The following is a 13,512-nucleotide window of genomic DNA, read 5'->3' as shown; positions in this document are numbered from 1 at the left end:
GCCCACAACCGCAATCTGGGCATGTGCCCTGACCCAGAATTAAACCAGGGACCTATTGGTGCATGGGTTGTTGCTCAGCCATTTAGCCACACTGGCCAGGCCAAAAGACATGTTTCCCACTCCCTCCCTTCCCCCCATTTGTTTGTTTTAATACTATGTTTGCTACTTTCTAGTTATGTGAGCATGGACAAGCGGTTACACTTCACATTAGTTTTCTTATCTGAACAATGAAGATAATAATACCTATCAGCAGGATGATTTTTGAGGATTGACGCAGATAGAGTACATAAAAATCTCTAGCACAAAGTAACTGCTCAGTATATGTTAACTTCCCTTGTCTCCTCCACTGGTGGAAAAAGAATTATTGAAAGATACTTTAGTCTAATGGAGCAGACAACACAGGCAGCAGGAGTCTAAGAGGGAGAGAGCCTCGTGACAGTCTCATGTGGAGGAGGTGGAAGTACAATATGTACAGTGTTACATATATAGAGTACTTCTTCCTCTTATGGACTCCTCCCTCACAAAATCATCCTTGTATTCCATTTCCAGGATACCTTGATTTGATTGACTTTCTCTTCTGTGCCTTTCCTTCCCCCCCCCCCCTCCTTTTCCAGAATTCACCCAGGCCTATGCAGATGTGGTCTTTCTTGCTGACACCTCACAGAACACATCACAGGCCAGTTTCGAGTGGATGCGAAATTTCATCTCCAAAGCGGTCAAGATGCTAGATGTTGGCAGGAACAAGTACCAGATTGGGCTGGCTCAGTATGGTGGTCAAGGTCACACGGAGTTTTTGCTCAATACCTACCAGAGCCAGGATGAGATGACCGCTCACATCCATGAGCACTTTGCTGTCCGGGGAGGCTCCCGGAGGACAGGCAAAGCTCTGCGATATCTTCACCAGACCTTCTTCCAGGAGGCGGCGGGAAGCCGGTTTCTCCAGGGCGTCCCCCAGTATGCAGTGGTCATTACCTCAGGCAAATCGGAGGATGAAGTGTGGGAGGCCGCACAGACACTGAGGGAGAAAGGTGTGAAGGTCATGACTGTGGGCGTACAGGACTTCGACAGAGGAGATCTGGAGGGGATGGGGACCCCTACCTTGGTCTATGAGATGCGAGGACAAGATGGAGTGAGACAGGCGATACAAGATGTGAATATGATGATCCAAGGGAGGGGGCAGCCTGGGCTCAGGATACAGGCCCAGGAGGACACTACAGTAGGTAAGGTTTGACCTCTAGGTAAGTGAGCCACGGGGAAGTCGCAGCATAACAGGAAAGTCTGTAGAAAGGGCAGAGAGGGGGGATACCCTGGATTCCTCAGCACTGGGCACTGGCACTGGTAGATGGGGAAGAGAAGAGGGCCTGGAGCTGCCTCAGGCACAAACCTTATTAGTTAACTATAGTCACAATGATGGATGCTGCATAACAAGTCATCCAAAAAGGCAGAGATTGAAAAGCAGTATTTGTTTTCACAGATGTGCCAGGGATCAGATCTTCTCTGAGTTCAATTAAATGGCTTTGCTAATCTTGTCTTGGTTTATTCTCAGATTTGGGATTTGGCTGAGGGTTGGCTGGTCTCCATTTGACTCTGCTCCTTAGCTTTCTCCCTTCTTCCTCCAGCGATCATTAGGCTAGTCAAGGCCAGTGGTTGGCAAACTAATTAGTCAACAGAGCCAAATATCAACAGTACAACAATTGAAATTTCTTTTGAAAGCAGAAAACTGACTTCTGTGCATAGGCCACAAAGTTTCAATTGCACTATACGTGCGCGCCCACACGTGGTATTTTGTGGAAAAGCCACGCTCTCAAGGAGCCAAAGAGCCACATGTGGCTCACGAGCCACTGTTTGCCAACCGCTGTTCTAGGCATATTCTTCCCATGATAACTTTAAAGGTTTAAGAGAGAAAATGCAATTACGTAAGCACTTTTGAGACCTCTGCCTCATCATCTACTAACATTCCATTGGCCAAAACAAGTCACATGGCCATGCTATTGTCCATTGATAGAAAACGTATATTTCCACCATGGAAGTGGGAATTAGGAGTAAATATTTTTGTACTATAATCCAGGTTACCATATACCTTTCCCAGAAGGAGCATTCAGGCTTCTCATCAGAGATTAGATACAGTCCTTCCTTAGGCTGGCATTCAAAATGCTTAAGGGAGATGCTATAGGCATTTTGGGTGGGACAATTAATAATGTAGGACTGTCCTTTGCATTGCTAGAGGTTTTATTTAAAAAATATATATTTTTATTGATTCCAGAGAGAGTACAGGAGAGGGAGGGAGAGATAGAAACATCAATGATGAGAAAGAACATTGATTAGCTGCCTTCTGCATGCCCCACACTGGGGATTAAGCCTGCACTCAAGCATGTACTTGACTGGGAATTAAACCACCTGGTTCATAGGTTGTCGCATAACCATTGAGCCACACCGGCCAGGCTTGCTAGAGGTTTAACATCCCTGGTTCCTGCCAGTAGCACCCCTAAATCTTATGACAATCCCAAATACCACCATATATTTCCAAATGTTTCCTGGGAATGAGCACCACTGTTGGTTGAGAACCACTGAGTCTTTTTTATTTTTTTTTATTTTATTTTTTATCATTCTAATCACTAGCCAAGCTGAACTAACTACCATTTGCTGTATATGTCCCATGTTTTCTCACCTCTGTCTCTGCCCTGGATACACTGTTCCGTCAGCCTGGAATTCTTCATCCTTTCGTTCTTAAGTTACTTCTTTGTGTAGCACCCCCACAACTAAAAGCTGGGTGTGGCTTTTAGTGTATCCCCACAACCAGAAGCAATCAACCCCCACTTTTTCTGAATTATCATAGCTCTGCCTAGGTCTCTCAACACCTACAGCTTGAAGGTCCTTGGAATTTTATAGGCAGAAAAGACAAACATAAGTGAGACGAGAAGAGGAAAACCCAAATAGAGCTAATAAAGAACTGATAATTTCCTATGGGCAATATATGAAGTAGAAATAGAACATATTATTACAATTTTAATACTAAATATTACAGTATAGAAAAACAAAAATATAAATATTATCCTATATAATAAAGAGGTAATATACAAATGGTCATTATGCCATGAAGTGTAATGACCAACTGTGTAACGACTGGATCACGGATCAGCAGGAGGGTGGGGCAGCGAGCTACAAGCATGCAGCGGAGAACTACAGGAGGGGGCAGGGCAGCAAGCTATGGAAGGGGGCGCGGTGGGGAGGATGGAGGGAGCTACAGGAGGGCGGGCAGTGGGCTGAGAGCTACTGGAAGGTGGCAGAGAGCTAGCTACTGGTGAGCTACTGGCACACAGATTCGTGGTATATAAAATATAGCATGACTTTTATATACAAAATGAATGTTGTGTTTCTTAATCTGTTCTGGTGCCTACAACCCTTCTTTTTGTTTTTGTTCATAGCATGTCCCACCGCTATCCCTGCTGACTTAGTATTCCTGATTGAGGAATTTAGCCGGGCTAGGCAATCGAATTTCCAACAAGTTGTCAATTTCTTGAAGACTACCGTCAGATCTCTAAGCATTCTTTACAATGTGAGGATTGGCTTGGTCTTTTACAGCGACAAGCCACGACTTGAGTTTTCACTGGATACATTTCAGACTCCAGCCAAAATCTTGGAGCATTTGGACAGATTAACTTACCGGGAACAGAGAGGAAGGACCAAGACTGGTGCTGCTTTGGATTTCCTAAGGAAGGAGGTTTTCATCCCCGAGAAGGGCAGCCGGTCCCAGCAAGGCGTGCAGCAGATAGCTGTGGTCCTCACGGAGGGCTTCTCCCAAGACAACGTGTCCAGACCGGCTTCTCTCCTGCGCAGGGCGGGGGTCACCCTCTATGCAGCGGGCACCCAGCTTGCCTCCAAGAGCGAGGACCTGGAGAAGATAGCATCATATCCCCCTTGGAAGCACGTCATCCCCCTGGAATCCTTTTTGCAACTCTCCATTGTGGGAAGCAAGATTAAAAATAAACTCTGCCCTGAGACGGTGGGCAAAAGAGTTTCCATTACTGAAATGGGCTATGCTGAGCCAGAAGGTAGGAGGACCTTTTCCAAATTTATATATATATATAATCATTTTTACTCTGCTTGCTCTATGCATCCACTCATTTCTTCTCCTGTCCCTCACCCCAACCCCTCATCCCATTCAAGAAAAGATTTTGGAGTCAATTTATTAAAACACCGAAACACAAAACTTATAAAGTTAAAATGAGTTTATCTTGATTCTCAACAGTGCAGAAGAATGTGAAGTAAATAGTGAACACCCCTCCCTCTTTCTTTAAAAAATTACATATATATATATATATATATATATATATATATATATATATATATATATTATTGATTTTTTACAGAGAGGAAGAGAGGGGGATAGAGAGTTAGAAACATCAATGGGAGAGAAACATTGATCACCTGCCTCTTGCACACCTCCTACTGGGGATGTGCCCACAACCAAGGTACATGTTCTTTACCGGAATCGAACCTGGGACCCTTCAGTCAGCAGGCCGACGCTTTATCCACTGAGCTAAACCGGTTTCGGCAACTCCTCCCTCTTTCTATCTTACCCCTCATCCATTTTAACAGTTAGATGAAACTATATGTATATTTACAGTGGATTGACCAAATCTTAAGTCACATGCAGCAGGAAATTATTTCTAAGAGGATGCAGACATTTTTGAAATGTAAACTTTTAAGTTAAAAAAAAAAAATGAAGATCCATTTCCCAATCTTTCATGTAGGGCCATCGCTTCTTTGAATATGAGCCCTGCTGATTGGAATTCTGAATATTTTCTTCATCAATCACCCAATAGTGTATTTTCTATAGTTTCCATTTTCTTTAAATGGGGGAAGATAACTGAGCTACTTTTGAAGCAATCTGAGCACAGAAATACTTATTGATTTTTATGATCTCAGAAATCCCATCTTTTATGGTGCTATCCAGTATACCAACAGTTTCTCTGATAACAACTGGCCTTTATTGGCTTTCTAAGCAGGTAACCTGGTTTTCATAGTTGCAGTAAACCTTTTATTCATACTCATATCCTATTGATTTGCACAATATTTGATTTGTTGTGTAATTATAATAACAAAACTGCCATAAACAGGGTAGGGACAAACCCACATTGCTCTTAGTAGGCTTATTCTTCCATGAAGCAAAGCAGAACTGTGTGATGTTCAGCTGGGAGCTTCCAGGGGCAAGGCACTCAGAGCATTGTGGGACTATTGCTCATGTGTTATAGAGGGAAGGGAGCATGTCAATGATCTTGGGTGCCACGTAAGAGGAGGTTAGTTAGGAGACCTCCTATTGTATACGTAATTAAAAAGAAAACAACCACCAGAGAAAACATAGAGGTAAAGTATGTGTACCTTGGAGTCAAATTGCCTGAATTAATAAAAAAATATTTTTTAAATTGATTTCAGAGAGGAAGGGAAAGGGAGAGAGAGATAGAAACATCAATGATGAGAGAGAACGATTGATCTGCTGCCCCCTGCAGGCCTCCACTGGGGGACCGAGCCCGAAACTGGGGCATGTATCCTGATGGGGAATCAAACTGTGACCTCCTGGTTCACGGGTTGAATCTCAACCCCTGAGCAACACTGGATAGGCAAGTTGGCCTGAATTTTAAATCCCAAATTTGCCACTTACTGGCTGTTATAAATATCTTTGTGTCTGTCTGGCTACTTATCTATTTTTTTGTCAACCCATGGTTGTATTTCAGAATTATGGAAAGAAGAGGACAACTTGAAATGTAGATAATTAACTTAAAAATCTTTGGGCCATTGCCGCAGGGGACCGCTGTAGAGATGCCCTTCCTGCCCAGTGGCCCTTTTCTCAGACTCAGCTACTATCTACCCATCACCAGTGGGTGCTGGGTTCCAACAGAGTCCGAGTATCTGCATTCTTTTTTCATAATTTTTCTTTTCATTCTCAAACATTTGACAAACATGGTTGGGGCAGATCCCTCCTCTCCGCACCCTTTTAAGACACATCCCCTCTCAATGCCTTTCCCTCTAGGGATGCCCAGACAAATTTGAAGTTCATTCAGATAAGTAATAATTTTTTTTTAAAAAAATATAAGTATGTCTCATATTGGCTGGACCAGAGTCCTCCTGATCGAAGGCATGAGCAACAGAATCCAACGCATGCCTCAGACCACTTTTCTTTCAGCTAGAACACATGAAAAGGCTATTGATTCTTCCCTGGGTCAAGGGAATCAAGATATTAATAACACAAAGCTGGGTCACCCTGACTGAAAGGAGTGAGGAGAAAGTTACATCTCACCCTTTATGAGGCATCTGTGAGGGGACAGAAATAAAACCCTGGGTGATCTATAACCATGGCTTTTTCCATACTCAGCTCAACTATGTTTCCATAACCTTATTCAATCCTCCCAATAAATTCACCGAGTACGTGCTAAGATTCTTGTTCCACATCTTCCATAGGGAATTGACGTGCAAAGTGGTAAATCTCCTAGTAAGCGGTGGAGACAGGATCTACACAAGAAAGTTTTAAATTCCTTGAAAGGAATTACATTACATGAAATTCCAGAAAGGATCCAGATATTTAAAAAGTGTGACCTGCATGGGAAGCAGGAATATTGAATAACTGAGACAATTCACAGCTTTAAATATGCTCTGATAATTTACTTCTAACCTATTCTCAACTTCCCAATTTGAGAAATGTCAAGTAATGTTGACTTCATGCTCAAGTGGGGTTCACCAGAAACAGACTCTGGGGAAAGGACCGGGTTGCAAGTGGCTTATCCTGGAGGCACACCGATAGGGGAGTGGGGATGAGAGAGGAAGGGGGCGGGCAGCCAATCCCGGCTGAGTTAGCAAGCAGGTTACAGCTGCAGGCAGCTGGGGCTCAGTTCTGCTGGGGATGACATGCCATCTCACCCCTGTTCTAATGGTAGCTGCTGCTTCTTTTTGCCTAGGCTGTGTGCACGTCCAGAAGGCAGATATTTACTTCCTTATCGATGGGTCTGGCAGCATCACTCCAGATGATTTTCTTGACATGAAGGTGTTCATGAATGAAGTGATAAAGATGTTCCATATCGGGCCGGACAGAGTACAGTTTGGAGTCGTTCAGTACTCAGATGGAATTAATAGTCAGTTTATCCTCAGCCAGTATCCCAGTGTGGCCGGACTGAAGGCAGCCATCGATGGCATCTGGCAGAGCGGGGGCGGCACCATGACGGGTCAGGCCTTGAGGGTCATGGCTCAGGTCTTTGCAGGCACGGCTCGTCGCAACGTGCCTTGGTATCTCATAGTCATCACGGATGGTCAGTCTGCGGACCCAGTGGCTGAGGCGGCAGAGGCACTGAGGAGAGACAAGGTCATCATTTATGCCATTGGGGTCCGAGACGCTAACACCACTGAGCTTAAGGAGATCGCAAATGACAAGATGTTTTTCGTGCATGAGTTTGATTCACTGAAGGCCATCCAACAAGAAGTGGTACAAGACATCTGCTCCTCAGAGAGTAAGACTTTTTTCTTTAGTCTCTCTCTCTCTAAATAGATGTGTCTAGTCCAGGGGCAAACTCATTAGTCAACAGAGACAAATATCAACAGTACAACGATTGAAATTTATTTTGAGAGCCAAATTTTTTAAACTTAAACTTCTTCTAATGCCACTTCTTCAAAATAGACTCGCCCAGGCCATGGTATTTTGTGGAAGAGCCACACTCAAAGGGCCAAAGAACCATGTGACTCACGAGCTGTATTTTGCCGACCACAGGTCTAGTCTATGTGAGTAGGCTTCATTCTTAAAGTGTGGATTCACTGGCCCATAAGTGAGTATTTGACACAGAGTGACCATGATCTAGAATGAACCAAGCCGGTCAAATTTTATATCTTTATCATACAGCTGTGTCTATTTTAATACTGGTCTGTGCTAGACCATAGAAAATTTATTTAATTGGCTTCCTCTTCTAACCCCTTTAAAATATTTAAATGTTTCATAGAAAATTTATTTCATTGACTTCTTCTTTCACTCCCTTTAGAAATATTTTTATGTTGTACATGTACCACCTCAGACTGTCTCTGAGGACTTGTGATTAATGGGTTCCAGTCTCTGAGTGAATGTTCTGTTCTGCTCCTTTCTCCCGGCAGCCTGTAAGAGTAAGAAAGCTGACATCATCTTCCTGATAGATGGCTCTGAATCCATCTCCCCAAAAGACTTTGAAAAGATGAAGGGATTCATGAAGAGGATGGTGAATCTGTCTAATATCAGCGCTGACGAAATTCAGATCGGTCTTTTGCAGTTCAGCTCAACCCCCCAAGAAGAATTCAGGCTCAACCAGTACTCCTCGAAGGTGGACATTGACAGAGCCATCTCAGGTGTTCAGCAGATGAACGATGGCACCCGCACTGGGAAGGCCTTGAATTTCACGCTGATTTTTTTTGACAGCTCGAGAGGAGGGAGACCCGGCGTTCATCAGTATTTGATTGTGATCACCGATGGGGTCTCCCAGGATAATGTCGCCATCCCAGCCAAGGCCCTCAGGGACAAAAACATAATTATTTTTGCCATCGGAGTCGGGGAAGCCAAGCCCTCTCAGCTTTTGGAGATGACTAATGACCCTGGCAAAGTGTACCATGAAGAAAATTTTGAGTCCCTGCAGAATCTGGAGAAGGAAATTTTTTATAAGGTCTGCGTTCCAGAAGGTGAGTGATAGAGGGTTCGTTATTTTGATCTACGAGCCCGTCATTGGTGTCAGGAACCATGTTGGCTCTCTTAATAGAGTAAAACAGATCCTTCCAGCTGGAGGAGGGAGGGAAGATCAGCCTGTGGGGAGGACAAGTGGACCAAACGCCTAACGCTGTGGTTCACCTTCCCCTGGGGATTTTTTTTTTTTTTTTTTTTTTTTTTTTTTTTTTAAATCATTCCCTGGCTGTCTGCACTCTGGTCTCCAAAGGCCTGAACTTTCTCAGAACTGTCTCTCTCATCCTCACACCTCTTCCCCTTGTTCCTTGTAGATAGATGGAGCACGTACACATAGCTTACTGAAGATCTGAGCATATTGAAAGGGAAATAGAAGCAGAGAATACTACCAGTTAGATCAGTGGTCAGCAAATTGTGGCTCACGAGCCACATGTGGCTTTTTGGCCCCTTGAGTGTGGCTTTTCCACAAAATACCATGGCCTGGGCGAGTCTATTTTGAAGAAGTGGCATTAGAAGAAGTTTAAGTTGAAAAAAATTGGCTCTCAAAAGAAATTTCAATCGTGGTACTGTTGATATTTGGCTCTGTTGACTAATGAGTTTGCCGACTACTGGGTTAGATAGTAGTTCATATGAAATAGAGAACACTCTTTTCTATGTGGCTCTGTACAGAGGTCTCTCTACTTTGTTGCTAATCTGCTTCCATGGGGTTGAGGTCATTCTCAATCCCATTTTATCTCCTCAAGCTTTTATCAAAACAGCAAGGTCCAGAGACAAGGTTTCTGCTCCCCAACAGTCTGAGTCTGTCCTTCTGATCTTATCTCAAGACTTGGCTTTCAGTGGGTGACTGACTCAGAGAATGTCTTCATGGATGACTGTACCTCCTCCTCACAGGGAGTGAGAGTCTACAGCAAACTACAGTATAATCAGGAGAGCTAACCTATAGATGGTGCTTTATTTTGGTGCCAACAGCTGTTCCAAGGGCTTCCATATATTAAAACATGAAATTTTCACATATCGCTGTTGAATAGATACTTATTTTACAGATGAGGAAACCAAGACACAGAAAAATCAGGTTATTTGGCCCAAGTAAATGGCAAAGCTGAGATTTGAACTTGAGGAAGTGTGTTTCTAGAGTTTGTGTACTAAATACTGTTCTGTATTGCCTTTTGGTATATGTGGTAGAGTAGAGCATAACAGGGCCTCTCAAACTTGAACATGCATTTGAATCACCTGGAGATCTTATTAAAATGCAGATTATGATTTAGTAGTTTTGGATGAGATTCTGTATTACTAACAAGCTCCCAGGTGGTGCTGAGCCTGCTGGTTCTCAAATCATACTTTGAGCAGGAGACTAGTATCATCGGCATAATGAAGCATAGTATAATATAGAAGAGCATTATATAGTATGATATACAGGCATGTGTCACTTAACGAGGATACCTTTTTTAAAAATCATTTTATATTTTTCAAATATAGTTGACATACATTATTATATTAGTTTCAGGTGTACACCCCCATGATTAGACATTATATAACTTACTAAGTGGTCATCCTGATAAATCTCCTACCCATCCAACACCATACATAGTTATTAGAACATTATTGACTGTATTCCCTATGCTGTGCTTTCCATCCCCATGACTATTCTGTAACTACCAACGTGTACAACAAGGGTAGCTTCTGAGAAAAGCATCCTTAGGTGATTTCATGGTTCTGTGGACATCATCGAGTGCAAGTATACTAGATAGTATATCTTACTATTGTAGGTACTATACTTACTAATTGTAGGTTCTATGCTTTTATAGGACTGGTAGCACAGTAGGTTTGTTTACACTGTTATCACCACAAACAAGTGAGTAATGGTAGCCTAAGCTCTGACTGTTGGCTTTTCTTTTTGTAATGCAAGTGCCTGATTTAAGCTTCCAATGCCAAGGCATCCATTTTAAAGAGGCATCTGCTTCAAAGAAGTCTATCTGGAATGAACACATTGCCTGCCCTCTCGAGATAAAGAACCATTCCCCCCACCTCTCAACCGAGGCTACTTTGTTTTAGAGATCTCGGTTGACTTTTATAACTGACTATTTAAGCTACTTGTTTTTTCTTTTCTTGTGCTTTAAATTCACACTCTTATTTTTTAAAAAAAATATTTTTTATTGATTTCAGAGAGGAAGAGAGAGAGGTAGAGAGAGAGAAACATCAATGGTGAGAGAGAATCATTGATTGGCTGCCTCCTGTATACCCCATGCTGGGGACCGAACCATGACCTCATTCATAGGTTGATGCTCAACCACTGAGCCAAGCTGGCCAGGTGGGATGTCAGTTTTTAAAAATAACTGTCCTACAAATTAAAGATGACACCACACTTATAAGTTAATTTAAAACATGAGGGCAGCCTGGCCAGTGTTGCTCAGTCCCCAGTGTGGGGCATGCAGGAGGCAGCCAATCAAGGAATCACTCTCATCATTGATGTTTTTCTCTTTCTCCCTCTCCCTTCCTCTCTGAAATCAATATAAATTCATTAAAAAAAATAAAAATAAATTAACCTATAAAGAATGAGCTGCAAAACCTTAGCCCCTCCTTCTTCACCTTTGTCACCAATAAAAGCAAAACCGCAGACTTCTGCATTCTCTCTCTTTTTCCCTCTCTACTTGTGATCTTGCTGTGTTCCCCCTGGCAGGCCTTGTACATCCCAGGGCCTCTAAGTAATAAACTCTTCTTTTCTTTAAAGTCTCCCAATAGTTATTGCTGAAGGGCAGCTTGCTGAAGAGTAATAAGAACCAGAGTGTTGGCCCAGTTGTAAAATTGGTTTAGAAACAGGAGATGTCTGTGGGAAGATGATTGAGGTCCAGGTGAATACACCCCGGGAATTTCTAGCGATTGCATTACTATCCATCGACTGAGACCAGCACCAAACAGTAATACATTACACTATGACCTTATCATGGCTGCAACATCACTATGCAATAGGAATTTTCAGCTCCGTTATAATCCTCTGGGACCAGAGATATATATGTGGTCTGTCACTGACAAAACGTCATTATGAGGGTCATGATAGTGCTGCTGGCAGACACTGTAAGGAAAGTATTCCACAGACACATGTACAGGAGGTTGTGACATGGTAAGATGTATTCGGGTGGAAATAGAAGGCAGCCCCTGGGTTTCCAGTGTCCCATCTCCTCCATCACATTATGAAAAAAGTCCAATCTTGTCTTCATGAGGCCAAAACAATGAACTGTGTCGTCTGCCCAAGTGGCTGGTAGACCCACTCGATTGCTACAGAGACAATACTTGAATAAAAAGGGCAAATTGTGTGTGTGTGTGTGTGTGTGTGTGTGTGTGTGTGTGTGTTATTGGGAGGAAAAAAGAGAAGAAGGTAGGTAGGGAGGGAGAAGGAGAGGGAGAAGAAGAGGGAAAGGGAGAGGGAGAGAGAGAGAGAAGGGATTTGTTAGCTAGGATTATATTATTTTGGGTTTGGGAAGGATCAGGAGCTCCTTTCAAACTAGCCAATCAATTTCCCAAGCTTTCATGGGTTTCTAATGGGTTCACTTCCTAACCAATCTATTCTTTTCCCAGTCTAGTCTGATAGGCCTCTGTGATCGCCATCTTAGCTCCTATTGCACTCACCTCATAGAAGCACCTCCCCCTGGGCCATATTGACCTCTTTTGTGCATGTACTTATCTCCTTCAGCTCCAATCAAACAATCTGTTACCAGAGGGCAGGCCACTCCCTGCATGAGGAAAGGGAGGGGTGTTAATCCCCTTGACGAGGCAATGCTGCTGTCCTCTGGAGTGTAAAGCTGTAGCTTTATGGTTAAATAGGATTATGCTTCCTGGTTTATTATACTTAACTAGGGCTGGTTGCATGAAGATTCATGCAAGAATAGGCATTCATACCTCTGGCTGCCAGCACAGGTTTTCCTCTGGCACCCTAGACCCAGGCCTTTGCTTCAGCCTGCATTCTGCCTTTGCTACAGCCTGAGTCTTCAATCTGGTTGGAATTTTCAGTGTTTTCTCAGGCTGGAGCTTCAGTCTTTGCTCCTGTAGCTCCCTCCACACCCCACCTCCCCCCTCATAGCAGGCGTCCTGCCCTGCCCATGTATGCAAATTAACCCATCATCTTTGCTGGGTTAATTTGTATACTCACTCCTGATTGGCTGGTGGTGTTGTGGAAATATTTGCATATTTCTCTTTTATTAATGTAGATAATGTCTAATTCTATTTGCTCCCCTCCTATATTAATATTTTGCTACCTACTCTTAATAATAGTAGTATACACAGAATAGCATAGAATGTCATCTAATGGAATAATATGGCATAATAATGTATAGTATAGTATGGTGAAGTATAGTATTGTATGGAATCACATAGGAGAATATATAATGGAACCCATAGTCCAATATTGCTACATCAACCCTATGTGAAACATATGTTATTGTTCTGATACCCAGTTTCCAGAATCATCATGAGAAAAACAAGAGAAGTTAAGAAATAGATGGGAAATAATGGAGGCAGGATTTGACTTCCCAACAGTTAATGTCAAAAGCTAGAGCCAATTTTCTAGAGTATTAAATTAATATTTTTTTTATTGTCTAAAGAATATCACTACTTTGCAGTATCCTTGGTGAACTCAGAAATCATTGAAGAGTGCATGTGTAACATGTTTTAAGTAAGCATGGATTATGGGATGTCCTCCATTAAGCAGTTCAGATTCTTCAAAAATTAAAGTCCTATTTTTTGTGTTTATGTGCACCTGGGTATTACCTGGGAGAGGAAAATAGATATAGGACTCCATCTTCTCTTTTCAATTCATTTTGTACAATGTAGTAAAT

General features: G+C 42.7%; 1 protein-coding gene across 1 annotated transcript in view; it reads left to right on the top strand.

Moving 5' to 3' along the window:
- Nucleotides 1-13,512, top strand: part of LOC311631543 (collagen alpha-4(VI) chain-like) — a 93,965-nt gene that overhangs the window by 17,373 nt on the left and 63,080 nt on the right. Inside the window, exons 5-8 of the mRNA XM_084901732.1 lie at nucleotides 615-1,220; nucleotides 3,426-4,052; nucleotides 6,954-7,499; nucleotides 8,131-8,685. Coding sequence (XP_084757858.1) covers nucleotides 615-1,220; nucleotides 3,426-4,052; nucleotides 6,954-7,499; nucleotides 8,131-8,685 — 2,334 coding nt within the window. The remainder of the gene's footprint in view (nucleotides 1-614; nucleotides 1,221-3,425; nucleotides 4,053-6,953; nucleotides 7,500-8,130; nucleotides 8,686-13,512) is intronic.

The sequence above is a fragment of the Pipistrellus hanaki genome (assembly GCF_964339955.1).
Source record: "Pipistrellus hanaki genome assembly, chromosome: 13".
NCBI lineage: Eukaryota > Metazoa > Chordata > Mammalia > Chiroptera > Vespertilionidae > Pipistrellus > Pipistrellus hanaki.
This window is presented reverse-complemented; position numbering and strand designations above follow the sequence as displayed.